At 46.5% G+C, this 19279-nt stretch overlaps 1 protein-coding gene across 1 annotated transcript in view; it reads right to left on the bottom strand.

Annotated features, from left to right (window-relative positions):
• Positions 1–19273, bottom strand: part of CNNM4 (cyclin M4) — a 39745-nt gene extending 20472 nt beyond the window's left edge. The window contains exon 1 of the mRNA XM_008567914.1: positions 17899–19273. Within this exon, the coding sequence (XP_008566136.1) occupies positions 17899–19156 (1258 nt within the window). The 5' untranslated portion in view covers positions 19157–19273. The remainder of the gene's footprint in view (positions 1–17898) is intronic.
• Between the last annotated feature and the right edge of the window lie 6 nt (positions 19274–19279).

Raw genomic sequence — 19279 nt, 5'->3', positions numbered from 1 at the left:
ATAATTTTTGAATGAATGGAGGTTCAAACTAAAAAATTTTCTTTCCGAATAGTGTGCACAATCAAAGGTTTGGAGAGATCCCTTTAGAATAGGGAAGATGGCCATGCCTCGGTTGTACCCTCGGGTGTCCCCCTCACAGTCCACCTCCCCGCAGCCACTAACTTGATACCAAGAGGTGAGCATGTTCCCTGGAGCGGGTCCAGGAGCTGCCCCTACATCTCCTACTATCAACCCCATTCTTCATGGGAGAAAACGGGGGCTCACAGAAGTCATGCCCAGGGTCACACTGCAAGGGGGTGATCAAGCTGGGATACAGAACTGGGACTTCTGTTCCAAATAGTGCCTTTTTTTAGGGCTGACCAGTGGCTCACTTGGGAGAGTGTGGTTCTGATAACACCAAGGCCAAGGGTTCGGATCCCTATATAGGGATGGCCGGTTAGGTCACTTGGGAGAGCATGGTGCTGACAACACCAAGTCAAGGGTTAAGATCCCCTTACCGGTCATCTTTAAAAAACAACAAAAACAAAAAACAAATAGCTCCTTCTTTTAACCCAAGTGCCCTGCAACAAAAGGATAACAGGAACCCTACGACTGGTCCCTCACCCTGGGGACAGGTCTTCATGCCTTTGATTTTTCACTTAGCCAGTAGTCTCTAGTTTTCTAACCTTGCATTATGGAGACTATCAAGCATACACAAAAGTAGAGGTAATAATATAATTACACCCTTCTCTAACTTAAACAATTAACAACACCTCATGGCCAATCTTGTTTCCTCTTTACTCCCACATACTCTACTGACTTATTTTGAAGCAAAGCCCAGATCTTATCTGTAAATACCTATAAATTTCACCTGCAAATACTTAATATTTCAATATGTATCTCTAAAAAACAAGAACTCTTTTTTAAAAAGCAAAACAATAATATTACTACACCTTAAATATATACTTATATATCTTTAAGATCATTAAAAAAAAAACATAGGGCCGGCCCGTGACTCACCTGGGAGAGTGTGGTTCTGATAACACCAAGGCCAAGGGTTCGGATCCCTATATAGGGATGGCCGGTTAGGTCACTTGGGAGAGTGTGGTGCTGACAACACCAAGTCAAGGGTTAAGATCCCCTTACTGGTCATCTTTTAAAAACAAAAACAAAGGGCCGGCCTGCGGCGCTTGGGAGCGCAGCGGTGCTCCCACCACGGGTTCGGATCCTATATAGGGATAGCCGGTGCGCTCACTGGCTGAGCGAGGTGCGGGCAACACCAAGCCGAGGGTTGCGATCCCCTTACCGGTCACAAAACAGACAAAAAAAACAAACAAAAAACCAAAAATACCAAGATCATCAGTTATCCAGTGTGCTAATTCCTCCAATTTTCTTATAATTTTATTTTTACATCTAACTAATTTTTACATGATTTTTTTCCAATACCAGTAACAAAGGCAGAAGGAAGGAAATTATGGTCACTTATAATTCTGACTTCCAAAGATAACCACTGTTAACTGTGTATTTTTCTTTCTGTTTTAAAATGAACATATAGAGATAAAATTTTACAATATATATTTCTACCATGAGTTGGATCATCATGTATATAGCTTTGTACCCCACTTTTTAAATACTTCACATTCTTTGTATTTTCCTGTATCATTAAAAAGTATTTAGGGGCCGGCCCGTGGCTCACTCGGGAGAGTGTAGTGCTGATAACACCAAGGCCCCGGGTTCGGATCCCATATAGGGATGGCCGGTTTGCTCACTGGCTGAGTGTGGTGCTGACAACACCAAGTCAAGGGTTGAGATCCCCTTACCGGTCATCTTTAAAAAAAAAAAAAAAGTATTTAAAAAATTGAATGGCCTCATATTTCATTGCACACATGTGTACACAATTCCAATCCCCACAGGGCTCTTGAACTGTGCCCTACCCTTTCTTGCCATATGAACATCTTCGTGTATAAATATATTTGACTATATCTCCATGTCCTTAAGATAGGGGTCAACAGACAGGTTTTTTTTGTTTGTTTGTTTTTTTAAGCTTCTGAAGCTACCTAATCAGTCAGTTCAGACCTAAGGCATCCTGGAGGACACAGCCAGGACAGTTAGAAGGACTCAGCATGAAATCAGGGGTCAAGAGTCAGAAAACAGCAGGCTTAGGAAGTGAAGGCTGTCGGAAGGCAAGGAGAAAATACAGAACTTGAGCCATCTGACATGCCAGAAGAAACAAAGTGGAGACAAGAGTGAGTTGTGTGTCCCGCTCAGATGCAGACCTGGCTGATAAGCTGGCCTCTGGGTGCAGGATCTCACCAAAGGAAGGGCAGGGCACATGTGGCCAGGAGGTGCTGAGGGGGGGTTCCAACTGTCCTGTCAGCACCACCACCTCCTTCTGAGTTTGGAGCCTTCCAGCAAACTGCTTCTCCCTTTCCACTCAGTCCTCTCTTCTCAGGAGCTCCAATGGCCTTTTCTCCTGGAGTCACAGCTCACTTGCTGCCTTGTGAGGCTCCCATTCTTTGGACCTGGTCATGCAACCAGCTAATAATCTACAGGCAAATCAATCTAAAAGCTGGACATTACTAATGAGCCCACATGTCCCATGTTAGTCATAAAGACTTAACAGGAAATTCTGCTAAATACTTTGCTGAAGTCAAGAAGCTTTTAGTCTGCGACTAGCTTTCCACTGAACTAACCTAGTAATCTCAACCCCCACTCCCACCCACCCACCCACACATACACACAAAATAAAAATTACAATTTTTTTCATTGGTGAACCCCAATTGGTTCCTGTTAATCAGACACAGTTTCTAAATGTTTACAAACTATTAAAATCATGCTAGATCTTGATATCAAAACCTGAAGAGGGAGAAAAACTACAGCAACAGTTGACATGATGTAAGAAGCTCATACTGGTCAAACTTGCTCACCTAAACTCGGATACTAATTACAAGAGGGGAAAAGACTTAATTATTAAACAATCTTTTTCCCGGCATTAAAAAAACTGACATCTTAAATGTCTTCCTTAGTTTTTTTTAATAGCAGAAAAAACAATTATAGGCCCATCTCTTTCATGAACATAAATGCCAAAATTCCAAGTAAAGATACAGTACTCCTGCCCTTATCTGAAGTTTCACTCTCCATGGTTTCAGTTACCTGAAGTCAAACACAGCCCAAAATATGAAAGTTTACAAAAATGAACAATTCATAAAACAAACAGTTCATAAGTTTCAAATTGCTGGCAACTCTGAGTGGTGTGATGCAAGCTCGCACTGACATGAATCACCCTCCTTTCTGCCTTTGACACGAATCACCCGTTCGTTCAGTGTCTCCACTATATCTGCGCCCGTTAGTCACTTAGTACCAGTTTTGGTTTTCAGGTTATCAGATCAACTGTCAGGGTATCTGTACGTGATTGTGTTCACATAACCCTTATTCGACTTCATTATGTCCCCATAAATGCAAAAGTAGTGAAGCTGGCATATTGTTACCATGGTTCTACTTTATTGTTGGATACTGTTCATCTCTTACTGTGCCTAATTTATAAATCGAATTTTATCATAGGTATGTATGTACAGTGAAAAACATAAGTGTACCTAGGGTTCAGCACTATCTGAGGTTTCAGGCATCCACTGTGGGTTTTAGAACATATTCCCTGTGGATAAGGGTGCACTACTGTATTAGTAAATCAAATTCAGGAAGAATAATAATACATCACAACTAAGATTTACTGTACTCCAGTCATGCAATAAATGTTTGAATTAATATTCAAAAATCAATCTGCAGGGGCCGGCCCGGTGGCGCACTGGATAGTGCGCCGCTTGGGAAGCGCGGTGGCACTCCCGCCCGAGGGTTCGGATCCCACATACAGACCGGTTCCCGCTCACTGGCTGAGCGAGGCGCGGGAGCAGCACCGAGGGTTGCAATCCCGTTGCCGGTCTCCGGTCCGGTACGGGGGCAACACTGAGGGTTGTGATCCGTTGCCGGACACGGAAAAAGACAAAAAAAAAAAAAAAAAAAAATCAATCTGCATACTTCAGAATAAAGGAGAATCATTCAATCATCTCAACAGCTACAAAAAAAGCCACTGGTAAAATTCAACACCTATTTATTATAAAAACTCTTAGTGAACTAGGGAGAGAAGGGAACTTCCTTGAACTGATAAAGGCAATTTACAAATAAACAACAGCAAAATCTTACATAATGATCAGTTTTGAAAGCCTTCCCCAGGACCAGAATGAGACCAGGATGCCCACCATCACAAGTTTGACACATTCCTACAGGTCCTAGCCAGGGAAATAAGGCAAGAACAAAATAAATGGAGAAAGTTTAGCATTAAGTAAATAAAATCTCCATCATTCACAGGCAACATAATTATGTATGTAGGAAATCCAAAAGAACATAAAGTAAACATTATTAGAATTAATGAGTGAATTTATAGCAAGGTCAATTTATAAAAATCCATTCTATTTCTCTATATTCATGTGATATAATAAAGAATATGTCTAGTCTTTGACCCTGGTTCTTGGCACATCGAAAACCCTTGGAATTTCCTGAGTGATAGGAGTCTTTTGTTATGCTAATGAGGAGTGCATGTATGTTTCCTGGACAGCTTCAGGAAAGACCAAGCAACTGATTACAGTGTTGGGGCTTAGAGCTGCCCTACCTCCACGGGTGGAAAGGGGCTGGAGATTGAGTTTTGAGTTCAATCCTGTGGCCAATGACTTTATCAATCATGTAATCATGCCTATATAATGAAGCCCTGATAAAAACCCTGGACCCAAAAGCTCAGTGGAACTTCCTGGTCGGTGAACACATTGATGTCCCAGGAGGGTGTTGCGCCCGATTCCATGGGCACAGCTGAGGAAGCTCCTCTTGGACCCTCCCAGACCTCATCCTATGTGTATCCTTCAAAATAAAACTGTACTCATAAGTGTAGCACTTTCCTAAGTTCTGTGAGTCATTCTAGTGAATTCCCATGAAGGGGCTCATGGGAATCCCCAAATTTATAGCTGGGGATACCTTCACCCCACTACAGTGTGCAGGTGAACAGTCTTTGTGGAGAACAGAATCCTTAAACCTGTGGAGTCTGATGCTAACTCCCGGTGGCTGGCGTCAGATTTGAATCACATACACCCCAGTTGGAATGGAAATGAAACAACTGACAACAAACATCTGGAAAATCAAATTTTAAAGATACCACTTAAAATCATCAAATACCTAGGAATAAATCCAAGAAAAGATGTGTCAGATTTCGACCCAGAAAACTTAAAAAATATTATTGAGAGAAATGAAGAAGACATAAACAAATGGGGAGGTAATCTGTTTGCAGACTGGAAAGTTCATTCAGATAAAATGTCAGCTCTTTGAGTTGATCTGTAGATTCAAGGCAATTCCATAAAATTCCCAGAAAGACTAAGAATAGCCAAGACAATCTTGAAGAACAAAGGGCTTAATATTAGCAGATAACAAAGCTTATTATAAGGCTACTGCAATTATGTCAATGTGGTGTTGCAGCAAGGAGAAATAAATAGATCAATGGAATCTAAGAGCCCAGAGGCAGATCCACACATACATCACAGCGCAGAGAAAAAAGGAGCCTTCTCAATAAGCAGTACTGGAGTACAGTCATCTCCCTTTATCCACAGGGGATACGTCCCAAAACCCCCAGTGGATGCCTGAAATAGGCCTGACCCCTATGTACACTATATTTTTTCCCTATACATATATACCTATGATAAAGTCTAAATTATAAATTAGGCACAGTAAGAGATTAATAACAATAACTGATAATAAAATAGAACAATTATAACAATATATATAATAAAAGTTATTGAATGTGGTCTGTATTAGTCCTTTTTGTGTTGCTATAACAAAATACATGGAACTGGGTAATTCATAAGAAAACAAAATTTATTGCTTACAGTTTCTGAGGCTGAGAAGTCCAAAGTCCATCTGGTGATGGCGACAGTGACCCAGGGGTCTCACATTGCAAGATGGTGGAAGCAGAGAGAGAGAAAGATAGACTCTCCTCTTCTTTTAAAGTCCTCAGAACCACTCCCCGACCACCATTTTTAATCCATTCACTACTGCACGGTCCTACCATCCAATCACTCTTTAAGGCTCCACCTTTCAACTACTATGATAGGATTTCCCACCCTCTTAACAGTCATAGTGGGGGCTACGTTTCTAATACATAAAACTTGGGGAATGCAGTTCACGCTCCAGCGAGTTCTGCGGGGACATACCTCAATCCACTACATGGTCTCTCTCTCTCAAAATATCTCATGCTGTGCTCACCCTTTTTCTTCTTGTGATGATGTGAGATGACTCAATGCCTGCGTGATGGCATGAAGTGAGGGGAATGATGTAGGCACTGTGACCTAGCATTAGGCTCCTAGTGACCTTCTGACCATATGTCAGAAGGAGGGTCACCTGCTTTGAGTGATCCCAGACCATCGAGCCATGACGATGTCGATGGCTGGATGTCAGGAGCAGATGATATTGCTGATGAACGGGCAGGGAGTGGTGTGTCTGCAGCGTGGATATGCTGGACAAGGGGAAGATTCAACTCCCAGGCGGGACTGCGCAAGATTTCATCACACTACACAGAACTGCATACAATTGAAAACTTCTGAATGTTTATTTCTGGAATTTCCTATTTAATATTTTCAGATCATGGTTGACCAGGTAACCGACACCATGAAAAATGAAACAGCAGATAAGGGGGGAATAGTAGTTGTATATCCATATGGATAAGAAAATGAATTTTTTTTTTTTTGTCTTTTTTTGTGACCGGTAAGGGGATTGCAACCCTTGGCTTGGTGTTGCCCGCACCACACTCAGCCAGTGAACAAACCGGCCATCCCTATATAGGATCCGAACCCGCGGCGGGAGCGTCGCTGCACACCCAACCACCACACTCTCCCGAGTGCGCCACAGGGCCGGCCCAGAAAATGAATTTTAACCTCTAACTCACATCACAAATAAATATAAGTTCCAGAAGGATTACAAATGTAAATGTAAAAAATAAGTAATATAATTCTTAGAAGACAACACAGGAGACTAGCTTCCTGAATTGTATACTCATATAGGCAAAGAATTTTAAACAGGATATTGAAAGTCCTAACTAACCATAAAGGAAAAGGCTAATAAATTGGACTACACTAAAATTAAAAACTTTTAGTCATCAAAGGATTCACTAAGAGAGTAAAAAGGGGGTGGAAGGATACTGGAAAGATATTGGTCAAAGGATACAAAATTTCAGTTAGCTAGAGGAATAAATTCAAGAGATCTATTGGTCAACATGATGGCTATAGTTAATTACAATGTATCGTATACCTGAAAATTGTTAAAAAGGTAGATTTTAAGTGTTCTCACCACACAAAAATAAGTATGTGAGGTAACATATACCTTAATTAGCTTGATGTAGGCATTCCACAATGTGGAATACATATATTAAAACATCATGTAGGGCCGGCCCGTGGCTCACTCGGGAGAGTGCGGTGCTGATAGCACCAGGGCCACGGGTTCAGATCCCATATAGGGATGGCCGGTTCGCTCACTGGGTGAGCGTGGTGCTGACAACACCAAGTCAAGGGTTAAGATCCCCTTACCGGTCATCTTTTTAAAAAAAATAAATAAATAAAACATCATGTAGAGCACCATAAATACATACAATTTTCATCTGTCAATTAAATACTTTTTCTTTTTTTTAATGAAATTCTTAACTTGATCTATAAAATAATTTTCACAAATTAAAAATAAAATTAGGGGCCGGCCCGGTGGCGCACTGGATGGTGCGCCGCTTGGGAAGCGCGGCGGCGCGCGCCGCCCGAGGGTTCGGATCCCACGTACAGACCGGCTCCCGCTCACTGGCTGAGCGAGGCGCGGGAGCAATACCGAGGTTTGCAATCCCGTTGCGGGTCCCTGGTCCGGTACGGGGGCAACACTGAGGGTTGCAATCCGTTGCCGGACACGGAAAAAAGACAAAAAAAAAAAAGGCATAAAAATAAAATTAAAAATCTTAAAGCTATCTAAATGCCCCAATCAAATAAAAAAAAAGAAAAAGTGAAAAGGAAATCCACAGAGCAGAAGAAAATATTTGCAATACATATGTCTGATAAAGGGTTCATATATACATAAAAACAGAATATATAAAGAACTCTTACACATCGTTAAGAAAAAGAGAGACAAATTCTTACAAAACCGGCAACAGATGCAAACAGGCACTTCACAAAAGAGAATATCCAAATGGAAAATGAGCACATTATAAGCTCAACATCATTAGTCACCAGGGAAATCTAAATTAAAACCACAATGAGACACCACCACACACTCTCCTGAATGGTGAGAATAAAATAAATACTTGTCAAATCAGAGTTGGTGGGATAGGAGTGTAAGCGGATACAAGCACTTTGGAAAGCTGTCTCACCTACATCTGTCCTGTGCCTTAGCAATTCCACTCCCAGGCATATTCCCAACAGAAATGCCTACATATAGTCACCAAGAGACATGCACAAGAGTGTCCATAGTAGCATCATTTGTAACAGTTCCAAGTTTTGGAAACAACCCAAACATCCATCAACAGCAACCACTGTGGTATAGTTATATAATGGAATACTATACAGCCACAAAAAAGAATAAACTATAGCTACACACAATATGGATGAAGCTCATAACCTTAATGTTGACCAGAAGGAGTTGGACACAAAAGCTTATATACTGTATAATTCACTTACAAAAGCTCAGAAACAGAAAAAAATCAACCCATGATGACTTGGGGAACAGGGCAGTGACTGGGAGAGTGAATGGAGGGGCTTTCAGGGTGTTGGTAAGTTTTATTGCTTGAGCTCAGTTACCCAGGAGTATTTGTTTTCTGAAAACTACCAGGCTGTACACTTAGTACTATGCACTTTTCTCTATTTACATTGTTCTTCGGTGAAAGGTTTACTTCTGGGAAAGCTTCTCAGCCTCTCTGAGCTTCAGCTCCCCACCTACAGCACCACAAATGTTAACGGTTAATGCAGGCACTCCCTTCTCTCTGCTTTCCCCTCTTCTAGAACGAAGCCCCTTCTTCTCAGTGCAATGCCTGGAAGATGCCATCTGCTAACATATCTTCCCCAAGCAGCAGGACTTCCCTTCGTCCTCATCCTTCTTGCCTCGGGCACCTTTAAGAAAAGCATTCTTTGATCTGGGTCTGGGGCATTTTCGGGGAGACTGTGCCTCGGGTGGGGTGTGTCCTTGTTCCCCTGGACCTCCCTCTTGTCTCTGCTGGCAGATACCTGGGGAGGGGGCAGGGGACTGGTGAGTCACAAAAGGAAAAGACCCATGCATAGGTGCAGCTGGTAAATGAGGCGTAAATGAGCCCGTGACCCTTCCCCTGGTCTCCCACAGAGCAGCCACCCTCAAGTTAGGCTCCTGCAGTTAGAATTCAGGATGGCAACCTTACACTTCTCCATTTCACAGAGAAAAAAATATTAAGTAAAAGAGGAGAATTTCCTCAGTTTGCAGTTTTTCTTCCCTACTTTTTTCCTTCTTAACCTCTGGCTTCTATTACCCTTACTAGGTAATCAGCACTAGGATCCAGATAAGATGGTATGTGAACTAGCATATAATTATATAGTGGGCTCTTTTGAGCTCAATGTATTTCTAATTCCAAAACAAGCACCACCTGGGACAGCGAGGCAGCCTGCCACCTCAGCCAGTTTATGAGAACCACCATGGCCACACGTTGGTATCAGTGCCAACTGGGGCAACTTTTGGATAATAATAACAGTAATTTTTAAAATAGGTGATATTTATTGTATGATTACATGGTGCTGGGCACTGAGCTGAGCGTTTCACATGGCTCACCTCATTTAGTCTTCACCACAGCTCTCTGAGGTGGAGACAGTCACCCATGGACCAGGATGAGCAGATCACTAGCAACCAAAGAGGAATTTTTCTGAGCCCAAGAGTCAATTACTATTTTGAGCGTTTCATGAAACAAACTGCACTGCACAAGCGTTTACTCATTTTTCAAACTTACCTTTAACTCTTAGGACAGTCTGATGAGAGATGGACTTATGCTTAAAGCAGGACTCCAGATGATTGTGGGGGGGGGGCGTGCCTGCATGTGTGTGGGGAGTGTGTGTGGATGTGTGGGAGTGGCCCTGCCTGTGCACGTGTGCGCGTGTGCGTGTGCGTGTGCGTGTGCACGCCTGCCTGGGCTGAGGGGAGGGATCTGCCTGCTGGCCAGGCACCAAGAGTTCCAGAGAGCCCAGGAAACCAGTCTTGCGAGAACCCTGCCCAAGTCACAGTAAATCAGCCCTGCAGCATGGAAGCGACTCTGACTGTAACCCTCCAGGGAATTCTGCAGCAACACCAAGTTTAACCCCCAGCAAAACAGGCCAGAGGCTGCAAACCCAGCCTCTGGGCTCACCTTCCTTCAGAGCCACACGACGCCACCTAGCCCTCATCCCAGGGCAAATCTTCAAGAGGATCCTCCCAAGGATGCAGGGATAAAAAAAGATTTCATTTCTCATCCAGAGGAGAAATTTGAAGAACCACCCTAAATGGTGTTCCAAAAAAGCAGGATACAAAATTGTACATAGACAATGAGTTCAATGTGAAAAGACCTATGGGCAGCTCACAGGAGAGAGTGTGGTGTAAAATGAAAAAAAAAAAAAATTTTTTTTTAAAGATAATGTGTAAAGGGATCTTAACCCCTGACTTGGTGTTGTCAGCACCACGTTCTCCCAAGTGAGTCAACCAGCCATCCCTATACAGGGATCCAGACCCATGGCTTTGGTGTTATCAGCACCGCACTCTCCCAAGTGAGCCACGGGCCAGCCCTCATTGCCAGAACTTTAGAAAACACACAAAAATCTAAACAAAACCAAACAAGCTTGTGACCAAGAAAGGACCACTTTAAACACTTTGATATATTGTGACAGATTTTTTAGAAATTTTCTTTCATTGTTTTAGTTTTCAAAATTTTGTAACAAGCGGAATCAAAACCATTTTCAGGGCCAGCCCGTGGCTCACTGGCTGAGCGTGGTGCTGATAACACCAAGTCAGGGGTTAAGAGTCCCTTACCGGTCATCTTTTTAAAATAAATAAATAAAATAAAATAAAGTTCTGGCAATGAGATGTATCTCTTTTATGAGTAGGAAAAAAGAATAAACACTAATAAAAATGAAAATCACCTAAAATAAATGGAATAGGAATAGAAATAAAATCCAGACTCCAGTCTACAAAATAAGCCAGGAGTCCTTCATGTAGCCTCGAAGTCTCTCTTACAACCCGAGCCGTGGTACACACAGGTATGAGGAGAGGGGTAACTCCAAGTACAGGACAGGCAGGACCCAATGGCAGCTGCACCCCATGGCAGCTGCAGGGGCTTAGAGGACAGCAGCGGGGCTGCATGAAATGACAGTTACAGCACCAGAAAGCTACTCCCCATTCTCTTAGCCAAGGGCCACGTTGGACACCTCTGGGATATTCTATAACCCTCACATCCTCAGGGCAAGTTTTTTTTTTTTAAAGATTCCCGGTAAGGGGATCTTAACCCTTGACTTGGTGTTGTCAGCACCACACTCAGCCAGTGAGCGAACTGGCCATCCCTATGTGGGATCCGAACCTGGGGCCTTGGTGTTATCAGCACCGCACTCTCCCGAGTGAGCCACGGGCCGGCCCATCAGGGCAAGTTCTGCTGAGAAGGTCAAAGAATCCCTAAGACCACAAGAAGGCATAGAGACAGCCAGCCCTAGGACAAGCAAGGCAGCCTGTCCCTCTCCACAGGCTGGAGTGAAGCAACCAGGAGGCTCTGCTAAATCAGCCACCAAGACAGTGACAGAAGGGCCTGGCCCATCCTTGTTTTCATACATACTCTCCCTGGCTGTGCGGCTTTTCAGAAACCAACGTTCATTCGGTGTGTGGCAAACACACTGGCTGCCCCTGCCCTCAAGGAGAGTGAGACCCGCAGGTAAATGTCACTCAAGGGCAGAGGGTGCAGAGAGACAGCACGCAGTGATCTGTACCTCAAGACCCTCCCAGAAAGGGCTGAGAAGCAGTCACAATAGGCAGAAGCAGTTTCACCCAAAATTGGCACGAAGGATTGATAAGCTTGTTTCTCATCCTGAGGTTCTTGCCCAAGTTCTCCCAGAACAAGAGGTACTGAGGTAGAAAATGCCATATCTATGCATTCTTGAAGATCCAGCTGCAGTGTCACCTCAGCTGGAGTGTCTTCCCAGACTTGTACTGACAGGACAAGCCTCCCCTTCCTGAGGGTCCCCTCTCACTTATCCACTGCTCCTGTAGGACACAGCTCTGGGATTTTGTGTTCCTGTGCAGTCTTCTGTTTTCAAGGTTAAACATCTGTTCAATACTTCCTATCCTGACCAGTGGGTGCAGGAAAAATATAAGACTTTTGAAAACTAGACCCCTGTTTGATCTAAGAAGCTCTTCTTAGGGCCTAGATGCAAGGCAGTGCCTTCCATCTAGACAAGAGCTTTAGTAAGAAAATGTAAATAGAATCTTCATGAAATTGCTCTCAGTTCTGGCTCCTCTGTGGGAGCCATCCCGTAGGCCACCTGGTGCCAGCAAGGGAAGAGGCTGCCTGCCGCCTGACACGCACCGCCCCCCTGCAGCAGCCATGCTCCCTGCCCACAAGCACCGCGCTGAAGAGAAAGGGACAAGGAGCCTGGCCAGTGCCCTGTCAGCTGCCCCCACTGGGACCTCTGCCCTGTGCCCAGAGTGTCATCCAAGAGCAGGCAGCTCCTGTCACTCTCTCAGTCACACCTGCCCGCGGGCAGCTTCTCGAGATCAAATCACCAACTTGAGACTGTTTCCAAGTGGAGCTGACAGAGACCAGGTGTACAGCTGCCTTCACCGCCCCCAGCCCCGATTTGTCAGAGGCTGCTCTGGGCACCTTGTGGCATAACTGTCCCATCCCACAGTCTGTGCTTGGCTCTCACCCTATCTGCCTCCCTCAGGAGGCTCCCAAATACCATGCCCTCTGGGTTCCTGTTCGTCTCCTTTAAGGAGCCACTCGACCAGGCTTTCACATGCTGGCATCCCCAGCACTGTCCTTGACACTCTTCCCACCTTCTACATGCACTCAGCTGACTCCTAAGCCTTTTAGCCTGGTCCTGGCCTCACTCCTGAGCCCCACGTAGGCATTTTCACCTGCATGCATAGATGTTACTAAACAGCGCTGTGCTCTAGGACCTGCAGCACAGGCATCATCTAAGAGCTTGTCAGAAATGCAGACTCGTTGGCCACACCCCAGAACCACTAAGTCCAAACCTGCATTTTAACAAAATGCCCAGGTGGTCCGAATACACAGTCAAGTGTGAGAAGCTCTGTGTACACAATGCTGGGTACAGAGGAGCCCAGTAAAGGGTAACACCATTATTAAAACCACCACCTCTTCCCTCCACCCTCAGCAAACTGCCTCTTCATCTTCCTCTCCCAGCTGCAGTTAAAATGACAACATCATCAACCCAAATCCCAAGCTAGAAACCTCAGACCATCTCTGTAATGATTGCCGAGTGCTGTTATTCTGACTTGAGAAGGCTCTCACAGGCCTAGCCCTCCCTCAGCCACACCGCACCCTATCTGTGAGCCAGGCTTTGTTTACACGTCCCTCTCCCTGGTAGACTGAGTTCTGTGAATAGGCCTGTTTTACTCACCTGATTCCCAACAGCGGGCACAGAGTCTGACACAGAGGCTTCAAAAGTTCAATGTTCGTTGAACGAATGAATGAACGAGCAGACGGGCGGGTGTGTTGTGGCGGGGGGATAAGTTACTTCAGGTGTGTTAGATGATAGGAACCAAAACTGGATGCAAAAATCACGCAGTGTTTTTTTCTTGATTTTATAAAGTTGTTCCAGGAATAAAATCAAGTAGGTGGGAAAATCTGACCCAGCACAGACGGAAAGATGGGAGAGGTTTTTAATGAAAATATTTCTCATTTTTTTCCAATTTATACCCCACTAACTTGCTGATAGGTGCAGGAACAGGTCCAAGGTCACTTCATGGGTCAGTGACAGAGCTGGGTGGAGTATACAATGGTTTAGATTGTTACAAGGTGGGTGGGGAAAGATAAGATGGCTAAAGATGAGCTAAGTGCCCGGGAGGGACCGGAATGTCCCAGAGGGAGGGGCACAGGGAAAAGCTGGAAGGTGGGCTCAAGCTCCCCATCCACATGGAGAGTTCATTCATAACTTTGCTTCAGGGTCTGGAAGAGCGCCTGTGGTGAAGGCAAAATGTACTGTGGGCTGAAAGTAGCTCAGGATGCCTTTATTCTAAGATTTCAAGCTGTGGACAAACCCACCACAACACCCAGCACTGCAAACAGTTCTAGGCGAGGTTTTAGTGGAAGGGCCAAGGTTCAACTTGCATGAGCCTCTCAATGCCCTGCCAGCTTGTCTCACCAACTAAACAGTCTTACTCCCAAGCTCCTGCAGCATCTAACATCACGTCTTGCACACAAGCATGGGTTTCACTAAATAGCTAATGCCAACTGCCTTGAGTTGGGAGCCTGTTCCCCCTTGCCTTACTTTGAGGGAAAGCTCAGCCCCCTATGCCTGCACTGACTCCCCAGCCTGTCTCTAAGTGTGTAGGAGCACAGTCATAATTCACCTTAACAAGGGAAGCTGTATAAACTCTCAATGGCCAGATCGCTCATTGGCAGAGAAACTGAGGCACAGGGAAGGGGAACCATGCATCACACTTGAGGCCCCAAACTCTGCTTCTTGGTCCCTGAGCCCAACCATTAATGCATAAGTTGTGGCAGGAGCTCCTCCTTTCTTTCCTGGGACAGCTGTGAAGCCAAGCCCCTGATAGTGGCACGACACTCATTTTTCTTTATCCCTCATCAGCACCTCAAAATTCTAACACTTCTGGAATGGGAATAATTCTCTCCCAAGCCTGACAGGTATCCATTCATTCATTTATTCATTCAGTGACATTTTACTGAAGTCTTACTATGTGCCAACAACCATTTTAGGGTCTAGAGATACCATCAGTGACAAAACAAAGAGCACTGTCCTTTGAAATTTATATTGCAGTGGAAGGAGACACACACACAGTAAATCAGTAAGTTGCAAAGATGTTAGAGGGTGATACGGGCTATGAGAAAAAGAAAAATTAGCACAGGGTAGGGGAGATCAGGAAGGTCTCAGGGAGGCATGGGGCTACAGTTTTAAATAGGGTGACAGGAAGGACCCACTGCAAAGGTGCGGTGGTAAGAGAGGGAGCCTGCTGCCTTCTGGGGGAGAACATTCCAGCCTGGAGAAACAGTCCAGACAAAGGCCCCAGGGTGAGTGTCCTGGTGTGTTCAAGGAACAGCAAAAAGATCACTGGGGCCATTTCTTCAACAATCATTTACCAAAGGCCCATCCCTTCTCCAGGCACTGAGTGGTGAGAATACTAATAAGCCTGACCCCTGCTCTCAAGGAGCTTATTATGTTGGGGGGTGGGTAGAGGGGGAATAAAAGTACTGTAAAGAGGATCACACCTGGGGCAGAAGGACTGGCAGAGCTAGGCTCACGACCCTCACCCAACTTGGGGGTGGAGAAGGGTCCAGGAAAGACTGTCAGAGAGACTCTGGGCTAGACAAGTCACCCCAGCTCTGAATTTGGTGCTGCTAACAAGGCTGACCAAGCTAACCTTGCTCAATTGTTTTTCTTAGCTAAAAAAGAAGCCTTCCAAAAACACCAGACTTGTAAAGAAAACCTTTTAAGTTGCAGCTGTACACTAGGTGTTTGCCATGTTCAGGGCAGCCTCAGATTAAAAAGGTAGATGCCAGATGGAAAGATCCTGGAGGGGCCACACTAGGGGGAACTTGGTGTGGCAATGAGTTAAGACTGCTTTTCCAAAACTCTGTGGACCAGGAAGTGATGGCATTACGTCCAGGGCCCGCTCTTTAGGGGTGACCATCACATCACACTCACATCTCCAGGGCAGCCTGCTGCACTGGGTAGATTGTGCCCGCTTTTCCTTGGAATCACCTTGGAAGCACCCCTCCAGGGCTGCGCCTTAGGCTACTGGCCTCTGTTAAGGAGGAGAGTCCAGTGGACTAAACTGCGAATCTGGACAGTTCCACTCAGCAGAGCTCTGGCCTAAGAGATGCTAGCTCTTTTTCCCAGCTCAATGAAAGGGCACTTCTTCACAAGACAGAGTCCAAAGACAGCCCTGCCAAGACCCAGGAAGCTCCCTGCAAGAGAGCTCGGCCCTATTGACCAGGGGCTGGGAATCCTGGCCAGGCCAATCCATACTGGTTGGATCCAGATCCTGGCTGAGATAATGGGAAGGTGCTATTGGGTGTGTCACCAGCAACAGTCCCAAAGACCACAGAGATGGTGAGAAGGAAGCCACCATGGTGAGTCCTAAGCAGGTTCCTCACCAAGCAACAAGGGAGAGTCTTCAAGCCCCAAGGCTGCTGGGTGGGGGTGGGACACAGATCCTCACTGCTTTTCTGTCCCAGGCTCCTGGGTCTGCACCCCCAAGACCACCCACCCCCACCTTCACTACCAGGTGTCTATGTCCCTCCAGTCTCCGCACTGAGGCCACCTTCACTAGGCTGTCTCCCACTTTGCCTTACATTACTCAAGTCATCCTCAGCTCTGACTATGAGACTCGGTCTGTCAAACCTAAAAAGGGAGGTACCAACCCACTACCCTGGCCCTGACCTGAACATCTTTTCAGATCAACCCGGCAAGGCCATTTCCTCCCTATCCCCCTCCAAGGCTGTCCTCCACTGTGTTCCAGAAGTTGCTCCCAGCCCTAGGTCTACCTGAGCGGCCTTAGCTCTACCTATAGAAAATGAAGGCTGGGAGGGCATTTACAAAGAAAAGTCCCCAGTTTTAGGATGACCCCCCCATTCCTTTATAAAGTGCTTCCTTTTCTGCCTCCTCACTTCCTTCAGCCTAAGAAGGTTTTACTCCATAATTGGCCTGTTTACCGCCACTCTGAGGGCTGCTGGGTGGGAGAGGCAGGAGGAGAGTATTGCTCGAAGTAAGGAAAGGGATGTGTGCCCTAACACTGAGGCTGGTGAGTAAACCCTCCAAGGGCCTCTTTAACTACCTAAGAACCGGCCAAGAGCCCACGTGAGGAGAACACACAAGGCGGCAGGGCCAGCTGGAGACTCCCAGTAACCACAGGAGGGAGGCTTACGTTTGGCGCCTGGGAAAGACAGAACAATAACCAAAACTTAATCTGCTGGCTTCTGCTGAATAGCTGAAAGCATTACTCGGCATTGTTCTGAGTGGGGAGCCAACTAGAGACTTCCCAATTCTCCTTCTGTGGGCTAGGAGCTCCAGTGACATCAGCCCCCTGCTCCATGTGCTGAGCAAATTCACTGTCCACTGCAGGGCCCCAAACTACCTCAGCATCTTCCCTACCAGATCATTGATCAGCAGAGCCAATATGCTAAACAGGACCACCTGCTGGGCCACAAACACATCCTTTGCTTCCCCACTAAGGTCCTTTGCCTACAGGGTTCCCTCTGCCTCAAGGACCAAGGCTCTTCCTCTCTGAAGGTTCCCCTCAAATGCTCCCTCCTCGGTACGGTTTCCCATTCCTCAGCCCCTTCCCCATCCCATCCCACACTCAAAATCTCCATCGCCCTGGTGTTGGCCTCTTTTCAGGCATTTGCCTTACTCTGTCCTGCTTCGGTAGATCCCTGAGGCCTGCCATGTCCCTCCAAGTGAGCAAGTGTGTCTCGCTCAGCTTTGATTCATCCAAAGCACGAAGCACACAGCGCAGTTCCTGGCCGATGCTGAAGAACTGCTGCTTCACCTCAGAGGTGAAATGATGGACAGAGGGACACAGAGTCACACAAATGGAACGCTAAGATCAGCAGACAAAAAACACACAAGAAGACAAAGAGGAATCACAAAGAAATTTAACCAGGGAAGCTGCATCAGGCCTTACCCTTCTTGAACTCCTCCAGCATGGCATCTAACTTGGTGTCATGGAAAACGAAGTGCACCGGGTGGTTGTAGAAGCGGGTGATGGTCTTGAGGGGGGTGCAGTCATCAGGGTCCACGAAAGCCAAGTCTTTGACATAGAGAATATCTACAATATTGGATTGCTCATCTTCAAACACTGGGATGCGGGTATAGCCACTTTCCATAATCTCCGACATCGTGTTGAAGTCCAGGACAGCATCGCTGCGGATCATGAAGCAGTCTTGGAGCTGGGTCATAATATCCTCCACGGTTTTGGTCCGTAGTTCCAGGGCACCCTGGATCATATTTAGCTCCTCTTTCACGAGGTCATTATAGGGCTCTGTGACCTTTAACATCTCCATCAGCTTCTCCCGATTGTAAACGGTGCCAATCTCCTGGCCAAGAACAAAGTCCAGGAGCTTGCTGATGGGAAAACTGAGCGGAAAGGTTAGAAGCATAAAGAATTTGGTGAGAATGATGGTGTTGGCACCCACAGCCAGCCCGTGCCGGGAGCACAGGGCTTGAGGTAGGATCTCCCCAAAGATAACAATGCCTATGGTGGAGGAGGCTACCGCCATGAGGCCAGACCCGATGAGGTTGTCTAGAAGGATAGTGAGGGAGGTGTTGACCAGCACATTCCCGAGGAGCAGCGAGCAGAGCAAGTAGTTGCCCTTGCTCCGGATGGGCTCGATCTTGCGGGCATAACTCCTCTCCTTCTCAGTGCCACAGTTCTGCACGATGCGCAGCTCCATGGGGTCCAGGGCCATAAGCCCCAGGTTGAGGCCAGAAAATATGCCCGACAGCACTAGCAGCACCATAATGAGGAGGATGTGCAGCCAGAGGGGCAGGAACCTCCCAGGCTCCTCCACCATGAAGAGCAGTGAGTCCTTGTCCATCCACTTTATCCAGGGCCCGTCAGCCCGGGCCCGGGTGCACAGTGCATACAGCTTCATGTTCTCGCTCCTCCGGAGGAACTTGGTGAGCACCACCAGCATCCCGGACGTGTTCCCGCGGCTCACGTTGACCAGCTGCTGGACGACCAGGTCCTTAGTGAGCTCGAGGCAGTTGGTGGACTCGTGGGCGGTCTTGGCGTCGTCCACCTCGGTGAAGGAGATCAGGTTGCTGGAGATGTTGTTCAGACTCAGGCCGTACAGCCTCAGGTTCACGGTGCTGCCCTCGGACACGAAGATGGTGCCATCCGGATTCATCCCACACGACTTGTTGCAGCTCTCCAGCCTCATGCCCACGATCGCGCCCCACTGGGAGTTGCCGTGGCCCCGGGCCCCCCGCGCCCACAGCGGCACCAGCAGCACCAGCGCCGCCAGGAGGAGGCGCCCTCGGGCCGGCCCTCCGCCCGGGCGCCC

Source organism: Galeopterus variegatus, unplaced genomic scaffold (genome assembly GCF_000696425.1).
Source record: "Galeopterus variegatus unplaced genomic scaffold, G_variegatus-3.0.2 Scaffold356, whole genome shotgun sequence".
Classification (NCBI taxonomy): Eukaryota; Metazoa; Chordata; class Mammalia; order Dermoptera; family Cynocephalidae; genus Galeopterus; species Galeopterus variegatus.
Note: the sequence above shows the minus strand (reverse complement) of the source record. Positions and strands in the feature narration are given on the sequence as shown.